This window comes from Anthonomus grandis, chromosome 11 (genome assembly GCF_022605725.1).
Source record: "Anthonomus grandis grandis chromosome 11, icAntGran1.3, whole genome shotgun sequence".
In the NCBI taxonomy this organism is placed as follows: Eukaryota; Metazoa; Arthropoda; class Insecta; order Coleoptera; family Curculionidae; genus Anthonomus; species Anthonomus grandis.
Window position 1 is genome coordinate 24,345,792 of NC_065556.1, and position 23,114 is coordinate 24,368,905.

A 23,114-nucleotide genomic window follows, 5' to 3' on the forward strand; every position below is an offset into this window, starting at 1 on the left:
TTGGACTTTCTTTGTTTGGAAAATTGTATCTGTGGAGAAATTGCCGACCTGGAGCATTGTATATTAAATTGTACAAATCTTAAAAATAATCTGTATATGCTTATAATGTTGTATAAATGTTGTTATAATGTTAGGAATTTCATTGACCTACCATTTAATCTAAAATCCATGGTCATAATAAGAATCTAAACGTGTATTCAATTTTATATAATTATGTTGTGTCTTCTAACTTACATATAGTGAAAGGAACAAATATAGATTAAAAAAAACTATATGATGATGACGTATTATGGTAAAAAGTATTTTAGGTGGAATAAAGCGTGAGAAGATGAAACTAATTTTGAATGATATCATATTTGTATACCAGACAGTAAAAAAATATATGAGGCATGAATGAAATAAACATTATAATATAAATATAATGAAACAAACGTAAAGTTAAATAAGTATTAAAAAATAAAAATATTTATTACATATATTAAACTGCTTTAGCTTATATTAATTGAATGACATTTTTCTTCATAATCTTTTCTAAATAGTAAAATAAATTTACAAAACTAATTTATTTTAAATACTTTGATTCAGAATTCTCTAATTTATGAAAATACCTGATTTAAAAAAATACATGTATTAGGTACTCCAGATGAAATATTTTTAAATTTTCCTTATCGAATTTCCATATGAAAATAGTTTTAATTTAAATCAGGAAAAATCCAACATATTTTTCAATTATTCTTGAATTTTTCCTTTTTTTTTAATTATTTTTGTTTTAATATAATTTTCTTTTGGAACCGAATGTTTTTTTTGTAATAAAAATTTAGTTTTAATCCTTGTTAAAATATTCAGTATTAAAAGAATATCAAAATATTTATTATTGCGTTAAAGATATTTCAAAAATCATATTTTTAATAATAATAACAAAAGACTGCATTATTTACATAATTTAAGTACAGTTACTCTGACTTCAAGCTAGTCTTTTTACCTAACCACTCATTGGAAAAAAAATAATTACAGTGAAACCTCTCTTGAGCAGACACTCATGGGACCTTCAAAAAGTGTCCGCTCAACGGAGGTGTCCGTCCAAGGGAAAAAGGCCACACAGAAGCAAAATTAAACAGCATGTTATTTTATTAAACAAGTTTAATATTAATTATTTAATGACAATAAGTATATAATTAGGGTTACAAAATAATAATTATAATTATGCAAAAAAATAAACTTAAAAAAAAACAAAAACTTATGAAATAACAAACCAACGAAAACAAACTAAACTAGTACATACATACATAATATAAAGATTTCTGTAAGAAATAATATGTAAATATTTTGGAACACATGTACAAATTAAGATCATTGTTTATGTTTAAAATATTCTAATAAAGACGTTTGTCAATTTTTTTTTGTTGAGCAAAGTATCTTGGAAATGAAGAACAAGCTTAGATAGTAAATCTAAAGCAGATAGGTCACCCCTAGCCTGAGTGAAGCGTTTTAACTGTTGCGTCATATTAAAAGCCTGTTGATAGGTAGTCAATTCCTCTTCTTCCTCCACGTGTTCCTCTTCTGACTCATCGGATGATACCACTACTTCCTCTTGATTCGAAACCTCCAGAGGAAGGTCATCAATTTGCTCCAATATTAAATCATTGTCTACATTAAAAAATTCGTTGATATCCTTATTGTTTATCATTCCAAAATTATCCTTATTCCTCAACATTTGAACTAAAAGTGACAATGGAATGTCGGCTTCATTTTCCCAGATTTCCAGGTTTTCTGAACTATTAGAGTGTGTAATGCCAGACTTAATAAAGCAATTTTGAACCGTTTTCTTTGTTACTTGGTCCCATGCAATGTTTATAAAGTAAATTGCATCTAGGACGTGTATTTTTCTGGCTAATTCTTGGGCTGATTCAGCAGTATTTATGGCTAATAAAAGTTTTTTAATAATGATTGTCCTATAATCTAAAGGCTGTATAATAGAAGTGTAGTCTGGAGGCAAAAAAATCAATTTAATATTTTTCAATCTTATATCCTTTGGGTGACAACATGCATTGTCGAGAAATAATAAAATTTCTCGTTTTTCACGCATCATTTTTTTATCAAATTGATTTAACCATTCGGCCATTAATTCACCGGTTATCCAAGCTTTTTTATTCCACCTATAAGTAACTGGCAATTCTTTCACATTAATATTTTTAAATGCTCTTGGTTTGGCCGTTTTTCCGATCACTAGAGGTTTTTATTTTTGTCCCTCCATATTAACAGAAAAAAGTATAGTCAATCTCTCTTTTGAAAACTTACCTCCAATACATCTTTCTCGCTTCAAATGTAGAGTCCTTTTTGGCATTGCTCGGAAAAATAGCCTAGTCTTATCAGCATTATAGATATTTTTGGGAGCATAAAGTCGAAATTATACCCATTTGTAGTTACGTCATCCAGGTGAGAAAAAACGTATGGCGTAGATATTTTTGCCAATCAATATTAGGTTAGAAATTTTACCATCGCCTTCAGAAATTAATAGTGTAATGCTATGTATTTTTATATTATCAGAAATTAACAAATGGTTTATTTCAGCAGCATATTATTATATTTTTATACTCGTGTATATACTTTCATTCCCAAAAAATTTAAAAAAATCTTGTAGTATTTATTGTATTATTAACAAACTTAACAAATATTATTATAATTAATCATAAATAATGGGACATAAACAACAAGTCCGAAACGGAATTGCACTTCAAATTGAGAATGTGATAGAGCGAGCCGCAGATGCAACAAAATTGAGCACGACAACGATCGCAAATATTAAGAAGAATGGGATAAAATCAGATCAGGATTACGCTGCTCATAAATTTTCCAAGCAAAAGATCGCAAAAACCAAATCTACAACATATTTGAAAAGTAGAATTCGGCACGAGCAGTAGACGTAACAAAATCGAGCTTACAAAAATTGTGAATAATGGTAATTATTTTAACTGATCTGATTTTATCCCATTCTTCTTTATACTTGCGCTCGTTGTTGTGCTCAATGTTGTTGCATCTGCGGCTCGCTGTATCACATTCTCAATTTGAAGTGCAACTCTGTTTCGGACTTGTTCCTTTTTCAGTTCAATTTAGAGACCAAAATGTCCGCTCAAGGGAGTTGTCCGTATCGGGAGGTTTCACTGTACATAATACCCTAAAATTTAAATAAATATGTTATAATTAAACATATAGTCGGATTATCGGTTGAGAACTTATCAGTTTTTTTAATTTACCAAAAATTGTCAATCGACTGGTCGTAAATTTATCGTTGATTAACAAAATGCTTTTTCATACCGGTCATTTAAATGAAAATCGCTAGTAAACAATTAAGGGTTTATTTAATTCTTTATAAATTTTTTGAGAAGTTATTAGTTTTTAAGATATAACCGACATTGTCACCCGAAAAATTACACACAAATTTGTGTAAATTTATTGCTGCTTAACAAAATTCGTTATTTCTTTGCTAGATAAATTACCGGTAATCGCTAGTAAACAGTTAAGGGTTTACTTACCGTCTTAAAAAATACTGCCTATAAATTTCATGAAAAGTTATTAGTTTTTTAGATATACCCGAAATTGTGTATGCAAGTAGTTTCTCAATTTATTTTATACTCAGATTAGGTAAGAATAACTTGCATCTTACTTATTTTGGGAGAAATTGCTTAATTCCTATAATAGTTGATATTCATTTTCCTACTGTACCTATTCCCTTTATCTTAAAATAAAAAACAAACCAAAGTGGCAAAAAAAAGCAAATACCTGCAATTTATTTTGGATTTTATGCCTAAAAATATAACCAATTCCAAATCAACCCTCTCATTTCTACACCACAAATAAAACGCACTTTTTATGGTACGAAAACTCTTTATTACATTTTCTTCACATAAAATTATAAATAAAAAGAGCACCTTTGTAAGTACTGCTCTACTGATTCCAAATTTTATCCGAATATCACAAAATAATTTTCATCTTCACCATACATGGTTCTACCCCTAATAAAATATATTACATTACAATAACCGTTTAGGATCTTAAATCTTGTTAATATAGAAATAACTGAATAATATAAAAATATACAATATAGTTCGGTAATATATATAGTAAAAGTTTTGGGCCTTTAGCATGTATAATATTAGCAATTCATTGATATAACTATGGAATAACCACTTTTTTAAAGATGATATTATAAACTGGCCCACAGGAAAATAGTTTTATGCATGCAATTTTTGACAAAGGAAAAAATACCGACCAAATACTGGAAATGAAAGAGCTAAAAGCCAAAAAGTATTATTTTGCCCCAAAATCGGGCATTTAGAGTTTAGAGACCCTCTAATACCCTTAAATAGACTTAATAGTCCTATGTCAATTAACTAACAATATTACGTCCGATGTTAGTAATACCACAATTACGTAGCTCATATTGTCAGTTACTGCTTCTTTTCCAGTTTGAGTATTACAAGTTGGAAAACTGTTCCCTTTACGACAAAAACCTGGCCTTACAAACAAAATATAACTAAAACTAAAAAATACTGCATATATAGGCAAAAAAAACTACAAATATCCGCCTAAATAGAAAACACAAAACAAATATGGCATCTTGTTCAACGGCAACAGTTTCGATATGATCCTGAACAACCTCAGGTACACAAACGTTTGTGTATTTGCACGAGAGACGTTCAGAAAGTTTCGAAGAAACGTACCTCAGGTCCACGCAAGTTTCACTTTGATCTATTCTAAAAAGTTCGTCACCAGTGCCATTAGAAAAATACCGGCTAAGAGGGCTAGTAACTGTTTGCAGGATTCTTTGGGGTCCTCTTCTTTCAGTAGGTCGGGAAGGACCGTCACCAAGCCGATGTGCAGGAAAGTTCCTGCCGTAAAAGGAAGGATCCAAGATGTTCTGGCTTCTGCAAGTATAATAACGTATTATATGTTTATAATACTTGTTTTATAAAGAAAGTAATACAATGCACTTAATGAAAGAAGTGTACAAAGAAATTTCAATCAGTGATTGTTTTAATGGAAATGGTTAAATTCCAAAATGGGAAAGCAACTGAACAAAAAAAAATTAATTCTAGCAGTTAAAGAATTTCATTGCTAAATATCTTGAAGTTAAAGAATTTCTTAGCTAAAGTCAGGCACAAGATTATTGCTTTTTCTATATTTGATAATATAGATTGAGATTTTGTTGACACTGCATAATTTAAAATATTAATAAATAAATTTGCACGAGGTAAGGTTCAAATATTACGATATATAAGGAACTTTCGACTTTTTTTTAAAGCCAATGCCGGAGATTATACAGATGGTTTTTCTATGTCGCCTTTTCAATATGATCCCAGGCAAAAATAGCATAAGTTAAAATAAATGGAAGTTGCTGTAATATGCCGTTAGAAGCGTATCTCTTAAAGTCACCTGACCCAGATGTCTCAATAAGAGCAATTTTCGAGGCAATTTTTTTAGAGATTTACAAAATGTTCCCAAATTAATCCAGCATCCAAATGAACGCCCAGAAATTTAGCTTCTAATCCACATTCAAGTGAGGAATCATGTACAGGGTGTCCCAAATTCGAGGGTGACCATTGGGATTTCGGAAACCGTAAGTTACGGGGTCGGTTAAATGGAGGCAAAGTTGCGCAATTTGGAGCTTAATAAAATGAGATATCCAAAAAAAAAACGAAATTTGACAAAATCGTTTTTACCTTCTACCGACTTTATTTAAAGAGATATCGGAAAATTAAAAACAGTTTTCTTTCACTGCCACTTTTTATGACCTACAACATGACGCAAAAAAAAATTAATCCGACGTTTCATTTTTTTTTCGATCATCATCAACTTTATTTTTTCTTATGGGCGCCATATTAGATTTTCTCATTTTTAAAAAGTATTTTTAATTGCCTTTAAAATAAGGCATCGCACTTGCATGTCCGATTACTCCTGCTAGTACATCCCAAGTGGGCTGGGACTGTTTTATTTTTTGTCAAATCAAGTTAATTTTATTCAAAATTGCAAAAACCAAAAATTTTAGATTTTTTCATGGCTAATTAGATGGTGTTCTATATTTTAAAATTTTCTTATTGGAAACATAAGATATGGACTATCAAAATGGTACACCTCACTGAATCCTTTCCTAAAATTGGGTTTACACCACTTTTGGGTCCGAAAATCTCAAGAGGACCCAAAACAATTAGGACTTCCAAAATATTTGACGTATAACTGTAGTCAATGTTGCAAATAATCGATTTCCTTTAAGTAATTTGGGTGGACTGTAGCTCTGAGGGAGTGAGTTTTAGGACACATGTTTATAGGAAAAAAAGTCTTATTTTAACTCCAACAAAACGCTCTTAAAATATTTGCACCGAATTATCACCCTGGATATTCAGGTATCACATGGTTATATAAACTTTTTAACTTAAAAAATTACAAACAATCACCCCTTAAGATTAAAGCCATCGATAATGTCAGACCCTGTATATTACATTGTTATCTAAAATCATCAACTTTAAAACTAAGTATAATTTACCTATAGAATTCGAAGCTCCGCTAAACACGATGGCGGAAAGCGCGCCAACCAATCCTCCGCCAGCGGTAAGTATTTGAAAAATGGCGGCATGCCACCTGGTGAATCCAGATTTCAATAAAATGGCGAAATCTCCCACTTCATGGGGAATCTCGTGTACCAAGATGGCGAAGGTGGTGAGCACCCCCAACCTGGGCGACACCAAAAACGCCCCGCCCAAAGAAAGTCCGTGCGTAAAGTTATCTATCGTGTTAGCCACTAGGTTCAGATACCCTGATATCTAAAAAAAGAGAAATCGAAATAACGTTTTCCTTAATAATTTGGTAATGGCAATCAATACGTGTTTCTTGTTGTTTTCTGGTACGTTTTTGAGGCCTTTGACGTTGTTGTTCTCTACTTTTTGAACAGGCGTGTCTTCTGCATCGACTTCCAAGAGGCCAAATAGTTTTTCTGCTGCTACGAACGTTATGAGGCCGGTAAGGATCAACAGTCCGCTGTTTTGTCTGCCTCCTAAAAACGTTTTTTATTCATATCATACTTATGCATCATATCCAGCTAGTTTTAAAAACTAAACTCGTCACGAAATGTTCCCACAAGATAAGACCTATAATTAGGTTTTTCACAGGCAGATACCCGAGAGCCTACATCAAATAATTTAAACTTGCTAACAAAGAAAATTTTTCTCGGAAATTTAGTCAGTCAATTCGCGATACGCAATAACATATTTTAATACACACAACAATGTATTGCGTTAATGCATTTAAATATGGTTTGCCAATAATGTTTTTGTCTAGCATGGAAATTTAAATAGTATAGAGGGTTTTATCGAGTTTGTTGTGAAATTTTTCCTAAGAAGTATTTAAAAATATCAGTTTATTGTATAGGGTACTCAAAGGGGAGAATCCCCTATGTATATTATTTATATTGATTCAGTTCAATTTTAAAGGCAAATATGGATATTTCCTTATTCAAATGGTATTTTTTTTATGGAGTTGAGTTTTAGACGGTGGTTTGAGTAATTCAGATTTAAATTTAGATCTTGTTGGTCACAATATTTAAATAGCTTACATTCGTCATAATTTAACCAGCATGTGGCACCAATATATTTAAAAAAATAATAAAATGTAATGTATGTACAACGGATAGTATAATAAAATTATTACAAGTGAAATACAGCATAATGTCACATTAAAACACCAAGATGTACAAAGAAAACAATTTAACATTCACAAATTTTGAGGTATTACAAAATCATAAAACAGGACAATGCGTACAATACACCATAATTATTTAAAAGTGTGTCTGACATAGTACGCCTTGTTGCTTAAAAAGTAGCTTATTTTGAGTTTAAATTTGTGTACATCCAGGCTTTTTATTTTATTAGGTAATTTATTGTAATATCTAGGTTCATGATGAGAAGCTTCCCAGAGTGAACTACTGTATTACATTTACAGTCTGAAGTACTATGAAGTTTAGTAATAAAACTTGTTTTTTTTTTAATTGGGCAAACACTACTTCTAGTTTTTGAAAAAATTGGGGCATATCCTGACATTTTGGCCTACTTTTCGTCATTTTCTGCAGATATCATATGAATGAATAAAGATTTTCTAGACTAAACTTGCTTGGGAGAAAACTATATTATTAATTTATTATTAAAACTATATATTTTCGGGTATAAGTAGACACATTACGGGAGAAAAGCACTATTTCCAGCCGATTCAGACACTATTTAGCAAATGAAACAATGATGTAGGAAATAGGTGGAAAATCGAATTCTCATTTATATATCCCTACCTCGGTCTAAAAATTAGATAGTGATGGGAATAAAATGATGTTTTTCGCATATAATTAGACACATTACGGGAGAAAAACACTATTTCCAGCCGATCCAAACACTATTTGGAAAATGAGAAATTCTTGTTGATCTCGGTACTTTTGGCTATTTTATAATTCAAAGCGTATTTTATTCCACGACTTATTGACTTTATTGACTCATATACAAAAGACAATATCGATCTTTAACAATTACCAACTAATTCAAATTCAAAAGACTTTGATTACCACTTAAGCATTGTACACTAAAAATTACATTTTTTTTTATTACAAGAATTTACCCAATGCTAAGAGTAATACGCGCATGTGCTGCTCAGACCGTTTAAACATACTAATCTCATTACAACCAAAACAAGAATAATAAGAGAAGACTTTTCCAATTATAATTATTTTGAAAATAAGTTATTAAGCCCTATAAAAGCTAAAAACAAAAAAATAAAGGGTAATAATTGACTACATCAATTACATTAATATAGGTACTATTTGTGAAATAAGCAGAGAGCAGGAACAAAATGAATAGGTATTATTTATATTAACTAATAAACTAAGAAAGACAGAACTAATAATTACAAAAGCAATAATATAATAGTAAATGATTTCTTAAGTACTCTGTACAGTTTACAAACAGTAAAACAGTTTTCCAATTTTTAAATTTTTAGGTATTTTAATATATATAGCTATTGCTTAAAACTTAAAAGAAGATTAAAAAAATTCCGTACTATGTCTGAGAATATTGATATTAACTTCATGTTGGTCTCTACGAAATTAAATAGGTTCAGGTTTTAAAGTTTTGACTATTTTATGCACCATGGAACTGATATGCAGTTGTTAACGTTGTTTCATATTTAGCTTATATAGGGTTCTACAACATGCTGTCTGATATGTTACCTAAATGGAACATACCTTACACAGCTGTTTTGTATTTTTTGTATAGCTTATATTCCACAATATTTTTGTTTCCTGGGCAAGAATACATTAATACTCATAAATTGCTTTTAATTTAAAATATGATTTACTGCATATGTTATTTATATGGAAATCAAATTTCAAGTTTTGATCCATAAATCACTCGAAATTTAAACTTTTTCATGTGCATTAATTAACTAACAAGGAGCTACCATCGAGTCATCATTGATTTTGCTTACACTTTTAATAATATCTGTAAGGCAAATAAATTTGAATACTGCACTCTGTATATAAAAATAACTTTAACATATTTAAAAAAAAATCTTTATCATTCTTACAATAATAAAAAACAATCTGCGGTGATAACCGTTTTAAGTATGCGTAACTAAGTTCAAGTGGACATCTGGAATATTGAGCATTTTTAGTACTATTTTCGAAATTACAATAAACCGTATTGATCAATCCACCAGACCTAAATAATATGGACCATTATCAACCTAAATTCAAGTGCGACGTCTTTATTATTGAGAAGTTTATTACAGTTTCCTTGATGAAGCTCTTAAGGTTACTTACGGTCACTTACCGCATTTGGAAACGTTATTCGCCCAAATTTCAGGAAGTGAATGGAGGAAAACGTCCCCTAGAAGTCCACCCACTGCGAAGCTCAGGAGTGATTTTAATTTGTTTGCACTGGCTAAAAAAAATAAGTTAAGATTAATTAAGTAAATCGTGTAGTTTAATAAACTAGATATTATAAATTTAGGGAGTGCACTATGTAAATACTACAATATCAGAGAATAAACATTAAATTTGGTTCAAGTCTTTAAAATGCAATAAAATGTAAGGGGATTTCGAAAAATGTAAGAGGAGTCTGAAGCCATTATTATATTATGCAGCCTGTAAGCATATTTCGATTTTTGCGAATAATTGGTAAAATGAGGTGTTTTTTTTTAAACTGCATTTTTGGGTATTTTCTTGTAATGGTGTTTTATGTATTTTTATTTTCCTAAAGGTATTTTACCTCTGAGGTGTATTTTCTAATTTCTGGCTGTTTTGTAGATAATTGTGGTAAATTTTTGGACTTTCTTTACTAAAAACTGGGAACATTTTAGGAATGTTTTTTTCAGAGCCAGGAACCATTTATGTACGAGTATATACATGCAGGCATTTTTTTTTTACGCAAAATTCCCATTAATTTTAAATACCTAAGCACTGTTGTAAAACTTTACAATGCAATTATTAGGCCTAACCTAAAGTATGCGGCAATAATATGGTCACCAAAATCATATTGTCATTCAGAGTATATTGAACGTGCAGAGAAAAAATTTCTGAGATTTCTGTACCTAAAAAATAATAACGCATATTCTCACTTTGTTAAAGCATGTTAGAAACTGTGATAGAAGAAAACAAAATTCTGTGATTTTTATTTATTATATAGATATTGAACAACATAAAATACCAAAGATGCACCTCTATGAACTCAATAAATTTTAATGGTTCCTTCATTCGACAGCCTTTTTTTCAGCTCATCAAATGTTAGAATAATATCTTGATGTAGGTAACTGTTCCACATAAACCTGCAAATTTTAAAATATCACTCTTAATTATTTTAGTATCTGTGGCTACTTAAAATAATTGTTCTGAAAATATCTCTCTGATAAGTGAATTGATAGGAATCCCGACCTGAGAATGTCATCGTTTGGCTATAATCCAAATTGTTGAGTACTTAACAGCTTACGTTTATATAAAAAGGAACAATAATATTGAATTGGCCTGAAATTAGATGGGTCCGCTAGGTCACCACCTAATACAAGAGTGTAAATTGTATTATCTTAAATTTAACTGTAATTATATTAAGTGATTTAAATACCAAGTGAAATTGACTGGTGGGAAAGTTCACTAAATAATATTTTGAATTTCGCATCAATCATCAAACTATATTAAGTCGCATTCCATTGCAAACGAAAATAATAAGCAAAAAAAAATGTAAATGTGTATCTTTCATAACCAAAGAAAAATTATCAGATTGTTAAACACTTTCAGTGATAAATGCATCTGTTCTCTTTATGGCCATGTCAAAAAACAGTAAGTCAATAGGTTAGTAAAATGATGCATTGAGTTCTCAAAACAATTATAAAAAAACAGGTTCCAATTCAAATCTTAGCTTTTCTCTAATTAAAACATTTACAGGAATAATGTCTAATAAAAAGTAATTTACATTGTTTAAATAACCCTAACTTGGCAATGAAGCGCTCAAATTTAAAAAATAAGGTGCCAAAATGTAAAGAATAAAATGTTCTTTCAAAGAACTGAAAGTTAAAGTGATTTCTACATAAAAATTATTCTCCCTCGATAATAAAATTAACGTGTCCTAGCGATTTTATAAAAATGGACTAAAGAGCTGGGCTATCATTTATATATCCTTATCTCAGTTTAATAATTTGAAAAGTGATGTTTTTCTGGTTTATTCTGACAAACCATGCGAGAAAAACACTATTTCCATGCGATCCAGATGCTATTAACTACATGAAACGACAATAAAGGAAATGGGTTGACAAGCTGGGTTATCTAGGTTATGGGTTATATATCCTTATCCTAATTTATTAACTAGAAAAGTATTGGAACGAAGTGATGTTTTAAACCTAACCCGTTTCGAGAAAATAGTGGTGGGAATTTATTTAAATTGACACCCTTTATAATGACTTGTATTTATTAAAATAAGAAATAAATACCATGCTATTTGTAAATTTTCTTATATAATGAAGAGATCCTAAAATTTTGGATGGTTTTTTAAGCCCTTTGGTGAACCATGGTTTTTTATTCACACTCTTGATTTTTCTGATTGGGGAGGCTTTATTAAACCGTTCCAATAAGTAGTAAGGCATAATTGCTGAAACTTATTGTAGTTACCTATGTTTAATAAAAATTCTTTGGCCTAATTACGAAGTAATCGCATTGTGATCAGATAATCCCGCATTTATCACTAAATACTGAACAGATTTGAGTCCATTTGAACAAACATAATCAATTAAGTGAATGAAAGGACACCCAGATCCTTAATAGTAGTGACACACTGAATCATTGATAGGATAAGGGGTATTTTAATTTAAAAAAAAACTCGTAATAAAATCAGTTAGTTTAAAAAAAACCTTTCACAAGGTCATTTGCAAAATTTCCATCAGAGTATTGACCTATTTAAATTTTATTAGGAACTCCAAATGTCATAAAACAAATATTTATTTTTATGTAATGACAACCTGTTAAATAATATGAGCCATTTAAAAATGAAGTCTCATTAATCTAAATTAAGTTCTACCAATAAAAAAAAATCCTGAAGTAATGTGATTTGAACTATGAATTATATATTACCAGATATGGTTTAGTTCAACCTTGATTTTTGATCCCTCATATATAATTATCTAAAGTTTTGAATATAAACTGTTATATTAAAAATCAATTAAACGTTTGGATCATAACAATGCAATAAGAAATTTTAATGAATAATTAATACAAGCAAATCACATCAGGCCATTCAAATTTTGTGCTCAGCCTTGGCAAATGGCAAACAGATTATAAATAATCGTTTTATTTAAGTTTAATAAAAAATAAATATTATCACCTAATAAACAAAAAATCCATTTATGCTTAACCGATAAGCTACTTCCATTCATTTCATATGGCATTATCTCAGCCCGACGTTAAATAAATAATTGAAATAACAGTAACCAATAAATTTATAATATGCACATTGTCCTATAACAATGACTACTGTAGTTATTTCAATTATTGACTGAAAAATCTAAAACTATATTATGAGATAAAATATATACACAGTAAGATGCCATTGTGTGGTTCGTGTGCAAAACATAGTGGAATGAGGTGTAAATCATTAACGTGTCTAATAAAAGTTGTTAGTTCAGAATCAAGATTTGGAACTTATTATATACAGCATTAAACTTGATATTATATACAGTGTCTCCCAGGATGAGCGAATTTATATGTACAAATGACAAAAAAACTTCTAGTTTAAATTTGATGCCCTGCTTGATTAAAAAATATAATTTAGCATAGGCATAATTTTGCATTCTAAATAACTTTTTTTTATATACTTTTTGCTTCTTCTTCTTTCTAGCCTAGAAATACTACTTTACTTACCCATAAAATTTAAAAAATGCTCGTATCAAGGCATGCTTGATTTAAAAAAAAAATAAAAATATGCTAAATTTTATTTTTTAATCAAGCAGGGCTGGATATCTAATGGTCAAATTTCAACTACAAAATTTTTTGTCATTTTTACGTATAAATTCGCTCATCCTGGGACACACTGTATACGTTACATTAAGAAAGGAAAGTGACATAAAGTATCATATTTATATGATCAAATAATTTAAAACTAGCTGTATATGCAACTATGATAAATCAATATTGAAATGGTTCCCAAAAAATTGCTTTTTTACATACAGTAGTGACTTAAAAACATCTAAGGCATTTAAATTAGGACATTGGACCATGTATTTTCCACTACCAATCATTCTTAGTTGCTCTTGTTCATAAAATTTGATAATCATAGGATAATATTTTATATTTTAAAAAGAGCATTACAGTGGAAGGTGGTGCAAAGTAATCCTAATAAAAACCTTTCATATTGATCGAATGCATTGTCAATAAGCCTAAAAGTGTATAGTTGTAGAAAGAATTGAGGAGTAAGGCCCTATAATAATGATGGGATTATAGGTGCAAGCTGTTTAATACTGCAGCATTAGACCTCAAAATATGCAAAATGGTGTTTTTTGCATAAATTTTCCACAAATTGACAAATTTTTTAAACAAAGACTCCATGACACTGGTAATAACAGAACACTGAGGCTTTAGGCTATTTTGTAACACCTGTTCTAAAGCTATGATAATGAGTTTGTTGGTAAAACACAACATACAGATATAAAACTAGAAAAACCCAACTGGTCAGATTGTATTTAGTAACTACAAAGAGAAATTAGCATTTACTCGGCATGCCACTATATGCGTCTAATATGAGCATAGTGGTGCCGGCAGGAAAACCGAGTTAAAGCTCCATAAACACATGAATAAACCATAACACGCTCCCAAGTCGGTGTAAACTCAGTCAATGAGATAATCGTGTGCAAAAGTGAAATGTCATTGGGCCAATAATGATTAAACATTATGGAAAATGTTATTTATTTGCTTCATTGGATGTTATGATTTTTGCTACTGGTAATAATAATAAATATTTTTGTTGTGGCATCAATTGATCTAATTTACTTGCTTCCTTTACTCCTATAATGTTTAAAAGTTAAACTTAGATCCACCGCCAATTATATAACAAAAAGTAATTGAACTATACACTTGACTGGCCAGCGTAATAAATTTTTTTCTCTTATAATATGATCAGGTATTTCATTGTTATTTCCTAAAAGTTAAATAACACTTGACCTAGTCTCAAGTCTCGGGTTAAATGCACTGTAACAGAACAGTATTTGGAAACAATAATAAATACAATTTTATTTTTACATAGAAACTTATTTCTTGGCTTTTTCAGGTACGGTTGATATAAAAGTAAACAGGATGTGATAATTTATGATAAAGGATTCTTTAAAGTAGCAGACTATAGAGGCCTAAAAATAGCCTTGAGACAAGCATTGTGTATATAAGGTTCTTGCCATGGACTTGAAGAATTATAACAGGCCAAATATTTCAACACTTTTCTGATGATTCTTTTAAATTGTTGCTGAATAATTCATAATTGGACATAAAGCTGTTGAAAAGTCATGAGAGTTCTCCTAATACAGACCTATTCTCAGGTCAATGAGTCATTACTCTTAAATTTATATTTTAAAAGTCATCTTTTTGGTCTGATCAGCACTTGAAAGACAAGAAGCTTATGCATCACTCACAGCATGAAAAAGTGATACAACCCTTAAAATAGCATGTTTCCCTCAACAGTTTTTTGCGTTAAGTCCCAGGAATAGCATTCCTTGAAATACATAAGAGAATTGCATTATGGAAAAAAGATAAAACAAGCCTTCTTAATTTTGTGTAGGCTATACAAGGGATTTTCAGGAAACAGAAGTACCCTCAAAACATATTATTAATATTTAAGTTACCTTCTGGGATAGACAGCTTAAGTATGTATTATTTCATATTAATTATTATATCGTTCATTCCACTCTGAGCTGATAACATTTTATCAGTTAAAATTACCTTAATAAGCAAATTAAATATGAATAATCCAAAAATTTTAAACGGTAGCATACTGTCTTGGATATCTATAAATTATAAATTTCACTTTCAGTGATTGCTCTCGAGTTTAATCGCTATATGATTAAGTTTGGATATTTTTTTTAAGATCTTGAAATTGTGTAGTTTAAATATTCATCATTGATAAACATATTATATCAAGAAAATTAGATACAAATTACAGATTTGTTCATTTAACTTAAAATATATTTGGGTCAGTATTCTTAATACAAATACAGAAGATGAAATTGACTAGTTTTATGCTAAAGGTATTTTCATGTCTTAAAACTCAACTCAGTTTAAGAAGAACAACAGCCCTATATCATACTTATGAATAAACAGAAACGTTTAATTTTATATTTTACAAAGTTCTATCGATCACCCCCTCGCCTCCAGCTAACATCATCTTGATATGTTAAATAAAAACCCCCATCGTATGACACATCATTGTAAGCAGCATTAAAATGTCTGTTCAACAGTAGCAATTAAAATTAAATCGGCTGACGTACTAGCAAATAGTGAGCTAAAATGTCTGGTAATGAATATTTTATCGACCTCATACTTTGTATGCGATACATCATTTTAAGGGGCATAAAATCTACCATGCCAAAACACGCCGGTGTATAAACAATGACTTGAGGGTAAATGTTTTTCTATTCCTTAGGGACCTATCCTTGGCCCTATTTATTTGGTGTATAATAATGTGCCCAACTGCCATTCCTATGGGATCTATTACTTAGTATGCTGATGATACTACTTCCTCGATTGTGAATAAAAAAAAATATCATTCTGTCTTAGCACACATGTCATTTATTTCTCTGAAAAACCAAGCTGTTTCTAATAGGTTATGTTGAATGAATCAAAAATCCCCTTTTTCCCCTTTGTAATGCTGCTAGTCATTAATAGCCCTTAGATGTGTCTGTGAACTTCTTGGATATTACTCTGGAGAAACGTTTGACATGGCAATAGTATGTGGAGGAAATGGCTACTAGACTAGCAAAATGTACTTTCTTTATTCATAACTTGGCTAGTTCTGTATCCACTTCTATTCTTAGGGCAGCCTTTTTTGACTACAAGTCATTTAGCACATATGAGCAAAATATTTACTCTGCAACAATGTTTTTTAAGGGTAATTGCCTGTGTGGATTACAGAGATTGCGGTGAGTCTTAGTTAAGACATCTTAAGGTTCTCAGCCTACACAGGGTATATATTCATGTATCGGCTGTTTGTGAAGGAAAATTTTTCACACTCACAATCACTTTACCAGAGATGAAAGCTTCTTGGTGGCACCACACAACCTATGAAGTTAAGTTTTTTAATACCTTGCCAACCTCCATTAAAGACCTGAATGGTAAAATGTTTTTTTAATTTTAAAGACATATTATTCAAGGCATTTTGCATTTGAGGACTGTTCTATTGCTAATTTTTATATAATTCTATTAAAAAAAATAATAAAGTCTTTACAAAAAACAATAATTCAATTTTATGTTAGTATTGTTAAATTAATTTTATATGTATGTGCAACCTTTATTTAGATAATTTGAAAATTTTAAATGACTTGTGTTAGAGTCATATACTTTTTTGCACCAATAAATGAACTGAATTGAATAGTTTAGAAAAAAAGTTTTACTTTTTTTGATTCTTGCAATTTCACTTCCTTTATGCTAGGCTAAGTATTTATACAGTATAGTCAAGGATTATATCCTATAAAACTGGCATCTTGATTTAGTTAGCTTTCAATAATACCATGAGAGTAAAATTAGGATTTCTATTGGTATTGGTATACGTACCTTTTGACAAAACTGTTCTATTTAAAATTGTGTTACCTTTGATTACTTTTTACTTATAATTTAATCTTGAATAACTGTTCTGCTAAGAAATTTATGGTATTGAAAATATTTCTACTGAAATTTATAATAAAATAATTACTACTTTAAAACATGAATTTACGTCATGTTGTAAACACTCATTTTTATTTCTATTTGTCGATTTTATTAATTAATGTTTTATAAATGGCAAGGAGGTACATACATGCAATTATCCTTTCTCTACTTGATTATGGCGACATAGTTTACTCTGACAGGTCTAATATATTTTCTAGCATGAGATATTAAATATGAGTAATTGAAGGAAATACATGTGCAATTTTATTTTTCAAATTCAAAAATTAGGGTAACCCCCTTATCTGAGGGATTTATTTTCTCTAGTGATCAGCATAATACAAGAAATATTCAAATTCACTTTTTAGTACCAATCAAATTACATGCATTAGTCCTTCTCAGTAGTTGTAGGTGTACAAATGTCAAATATTTTGCCACATTTTATAAAAAAACTCATAAATTAAAAAGTTATATCATAAATGATTTTTTAACTAATCAGGGTTTATATCTTTAATACACAAAGTTTTTGATATGTTTGACATTAGTTACAGCAATGCCTTTAATCTCTATTGTTTATAATTGATTTGTAATGTGTTCATGTTGACTTGATAAAATGACATGAAAATACTTACATTTATATATTTATTATAAATTAAATGATAATACTTATTATTTAATAGTATTGCTTTTGTGGTCCTCTCATGGCTTTCTTTCTATGCCATTGATTTGCCATAATTCTTGTTTCAGTTAGTTTTTGTTGGGGTTATTCCATGCAGATCTTTACAGCATCACAATTGGTTATTATAATCGCAGGATAATAATACCTTTGATACTGAAAAATGTATATATATTATGTTCAATAATCTTAAGACACTTTATGTATTTTTATTTTTTTGATTTGATTTGGTGCACTTAAATTTTCGACAAATTAAATTCCTGAGACCCTTAATTCCTGTATCTCAACTAGGTACATATTATGCCCTAAGCTTCTTCAATAAACTTCCAAATGAACTTAAACTTTTAAACAAAAAAAAATCTTTCCTCTACAAAAAGCTGCTTGCTAATAAGGGTTTGTTTTATAGCTTTGAACAGTATTTAATCTCATTTTAAAAGTATTAAAGTTTCCAAAGTATATCTATCTTTTGAATTCAGTTTTTACTTGTATGTTTTTAATGCATATTTTTTGTAGTTTTACCTTGTATATGCCTAAGATATTTTTGATTGTAAGATTTTGTGATAAAAATTTAGACTGTATACTACTAGTTTATAGATGATTGTATTTTTTTTTGGTTGTCCCTCAGATAATCACTTAAAACTGACCTCTTAATAAAAAGGGCGCTTTTCAGAAGTCACTGGGTTGCATTGGCAGAAATCGCGGCACTTCAGAATGAACCTGATACAAAACCCAAGGTTTCAAATTTAACGGATTTTAACGTAGAATCTCGGTCATATAGATTCTTCCTAGGATTACTAACTTAGTTTTGTATTTTTTGCAGCTTAGTTTTAATAAATTTGTTGTTGCTCAATTTTCATTTTGATTTTATGGGGATATTTTGATGGTCAAATAAGTACAAGGATACTTTAATACAGTTTTTTTTGTTTACAAATACCTAGTATAAAAGCCAACAAAACTGAGACTGGAAAAATGGAACTGAGTTGTTTTTGTTTGGTTTTTATTCAAATTCAAAAAGTGCTTTATTGTCATAAAATATAAATTTTGTTGACAAAGCATAATACAATAAAAACCTAAGCAGTACATACATAAATATTAAGACCACATACATAAATACATTGTAAAATAGATTAAAATTTACTATACAAAACATATGTAAATTAAATCATATACTTAATGATAACAAGCAATCAATATTTAAATATTTGTAAAACATATTTTATTTTTATCATTTTATTATATTATATATTTTTTAGTTTATATTTTAATATATGTATTCTCATTTAAAACAAAACTCTTTTAATGATCTATAATAATTCTATCTCAATTTAATTAATTCCATAATCAATTAATAACTTAATATATTTAAAATAATGTATATTGCTAAAGATCTCATTGAGTCAAGAGGATACCCAAAAATATTAATTGGCCAGTCAGTCAGAAAGCAAGGTTTGAGAGAAATGTGTGTAAGGTGGTGTGTTGGAAAAAGAGTTGTGTTTACTGGTTAAACCAGGCTGCTAAATTTAATAGTGGTGAATATGTGAGAAATAGTTGATCTTGGGTAGATATGTGGCCATTATGAGAAGTTTGTACAGATCTGTTTGCGCATTGAAGATGCCCGCACAAGTAGGTGTGAAAGCCTCTGTTCGATTAGGAACAATGCACAATTCCTCGAGTGCTGTCTGGTAAGACTGGGGTCCTTACCTGGGGCTCGATTGACATGAATAAACAGAAAACTTTGTCTAATTCGTTGAGATGCTTACTGTTTAGCGGCAGTGGAGCGTCTGGGGAAGCCCTTACTATTCTAGGTGACACTAGCTAGTTGTCAAATAAAGGAAGATAACATGTTTGACATATGTATATATTGAAATGTGACATTGTGTAAATTGATGTTGACTGAGATGATGCAAGGGAATGGAAGTTCCCCGGTGAGTATATTTTATTATTGCCAAAAGTTGACAGAACAGTAAATATTGTTTTTTTTTATTATTTTTATGTGATGTTCGAGTTTATGTCTAACAATATGAGAAGGATGACTGTTGAGTGATTTTGCATTGTAGAGACCCATTGGCTAAGAACAACTCTGACAGGTAATAAACCACATTTTAAAGTGTATTTTACATATTAGAGCTCATCCTGATAGAATTCATCCACACTGTAATAAGCCCTATTTAAAAGTAGTTTTTTTAATTGACCAGGAAAACTTTTAAGAGAAAAAGTTGTTCTTAAATTGACTATGATGGCAAATGATTAAACATTTTTTGACCCTCATAAATCAGAGACTTTTTTACCAGAGAAGATTTAGGAATTGGTAAAGAAAGAAAGTGAATTTGACATGTTTTGTGTTGAGGAAAAGGCCCTCGGAGTTCATCACAGTTTTTAAAGAAAAGGGAACATGTCTCCAGTATGAAAAGGGATGTAAGAGTTAAAATTTGTGACTTTGAGTCACTTTGTTACTCAAGGAACTATAAGTTTAGTAATGACCTGATTAGCAACACCCCAGAATGATATACCATACCTAAGGCGAGACTCAAATAATGAGAAGTAAACTGTCCGGGCTAGTTGTTGACCCAATTCCTCCCTGACCACTCGCACAGCAAAACATCCTGATGAGAGCTTTCTTCCTAATGATAATATATGGTTTTTAAAGCATGGTTAATTAGTATACCCAAAAACTTAGATGTTGTAGTTTCTGGCCATGCATGACCTTTAGTTTCTTAAACATGAAAATGGTAGCAACCTTAGGGTTGCTTGTAACCTTTGTAACCTCTAGGGTTTTTGATAATTTGTTTGATTTGCTTTGAAAAATTTCAAAATATAAATATAAACAGAAATCAATATTATTAAAGCTGCCAACAGTCAAATGAACTCTAAAAAAAAAGCAACCTGAAATTTATGGAAAAATTTTTGATTAACTGGCAAATTCAAGCAGGGAATTCTGAAAAGTGCCCTAAATATTCAGAGATTAAAGGCACACAAAGTCAAAGTTTTACTCGGAGACCTTTGACTTTGTGTCCTTTTAATCGCTGAATATTTTAAAGAAATAACAATATTTGAGGTTAGGTTTAACTGTATATTAAAGGCAGCCAAATGGATTGTTCTTTTTATGATGAAATTCTTTACAAATGTTTGTCGGAATAAATATATGAAGGGTTTTAGGTTATTTTAAACCTACATGAGTAGCTATGGCAACTACTTAGGAACTAATGTTTTGTTTACATCAGGAATTACACTAAGATTTATTCAACTAACCTCCTTGCTTCAAATTATCCGTCTGGTCCATAGGAATGACCAAAAGGGGTAAGACGCCACTAAGTCCGACCAAAATAGATCCGAACATGGCCCACAACCATGGCATATCCTGCAGTCCATCAACCCATTCTGGCATCTCGGGCATGTTAACTTCAAGGTAGGAATTGGGCTGAAAAATCTCGTTGCCGGTTCGATTTAGATCAGACACACATAAAACTATATCAGAGACCATTGTCACGAAAATCAAAAAATTTTGAAACACAAAATCGCGGTAAAAATCAACGTACTCGATAAGAGACAAGTGGGCATAAGAGAGATAAAATTGATAATTTACCGACTAACCTACTCTGAGATTGAGCCGGACAAATTTAAACTAAATGAATTAAACGCGGTACTGCTATTGTTATACGACGCTCATTCTTATAAATGCTGATAATGATAACGATCACATTTCTCGTTTAATTTAAATTCACACATTCGCAATTTCGCTCTGGTCTCTTTCTTCTTTCTTCAATAATAAATACGACTCATCTGTTTTTGACGTTTGTGACGGATGAAATATGGACCGCGTTTTATTCCCCCACTATTTCGCACGAGAGCAGTGTGCACTAAGGAGATGAATAGTTTCACCAATGGTACTTGGAGAGATAATACAAAAAGTCTGGAAAAATACCTTTTACAGGTAAACAAATTACCTAGTTAAGAAACGCTCCTATGCGTCAATTCCCTTTTTATTTTTTTACATGTTTTCATGTTCTGAAAAATATAGAAGATGCGTCAAGAAGACTGAACCGCTGCCAACTTTATTATTTTAAATAGAACACCCCATATATTAAATGCTTTTTTGAATTCTATGATAAATTCTAAACACATTTCATGTATAAGACCCTGTAGCAATTTCGAGCTTTGAATTGAAAAATAAATTTTTAAAAACTTTAAAAACCAGGCTGCAAAATCTAAATAACTTACCTTGGAGAAAGACGGATTGCACTATCCTGTCTTAGTTTCTCATAAGCTATCATTTACCAATAACCTTATATTTAAATCAAGCTTAAATAAGAAAAAGAAATTTCTAGTTTCAAAATGTCAAACAAATAAAGCCCAAAGAAATTTTGGTACAAAGCAAAACTATTTAATTATATATTCAAAATGCTTTCTTTGCACTTCCTGACAGTACACAAGGTTGAAATTTATCAATAACGTTTCGAATCATTTCTTGTGTAATTTGGCAAGTATCAGATAGATTCAGTAATAAATTGGAGTAGTAATAAATTGGAGATCAGCAGCATGGATTCACCAGAGGTCGTTCTGTGGATACAAACTTGTTTGTTTTTAGCAACTATATCTTCAAATCTTTTGCCGACGGTAATGAAACACATGCGATATACACGGACTTTAGTAAGGCCTTCGATAGGGTCAACCATAATATTCTTATATATGGTTGTTATATCTCTCATATTTCAGATCTCGGCATCAGCGGACCTCTTTTACTTTGGATCAAGTCTTATCTGATGGATAGAGAGCAGCGTGTTAAAATTGGTGGTTTTTTGTCCAACCCATTTTTGACAACTTCAGGGGTCCCTCAGGGCTCCCATTTGGGACCATTGTTATTCAGTCTCTTTATCAATCACCTCGGCTCCCTACTGGAGTCTGAGTTTTTGCTCTTCGCTGATGATTTGAAAATTTTTCGGCGGATTTCCTCCTCTCAGGATCAGTTGGTGCTTCAGAGAGATATAAACAGAGTGTATTCCTGGTGTAAGTCGAATGAAATGTCAT

The 23,114-nt window shown here is 30.4% G+C and overlaps 1 protein-coding gene across 1 annotated transcript; it reads right to left on the reverse strand.

The window, feature by feature from the left end:
• Nucleotides 1–3,865: 3,865 nt before the first annotated feature.
• LOC126742222 (zinc transporter ZIP13 homolog) lies at nt 3,866–21,870 on the reverse strand. The gene is made up of 5 exons (XM_050448832.1): nt 21,339–21,870; nt 9,861–9,971; nt 6,879–7,048; nt 6,542–6,818; nt 3,866–4,925 (listed from the first exon to the last, which is right to left on the reverse strand). The coding sequence occupies exons 1-5, from the start codon at nt 21,568–21,570 to the stop codon at nt 4,750–4,752; spliced, it is 966 nt and encodes a 321-aa protein (XP_050304789.1). The 5' UTR covers nt 21,571–21,870; the 3' UTR covers nt 3,866–4,749.
• Nucleotides 21,871–23,114: the final 1,244 nt, after the last annotated feature.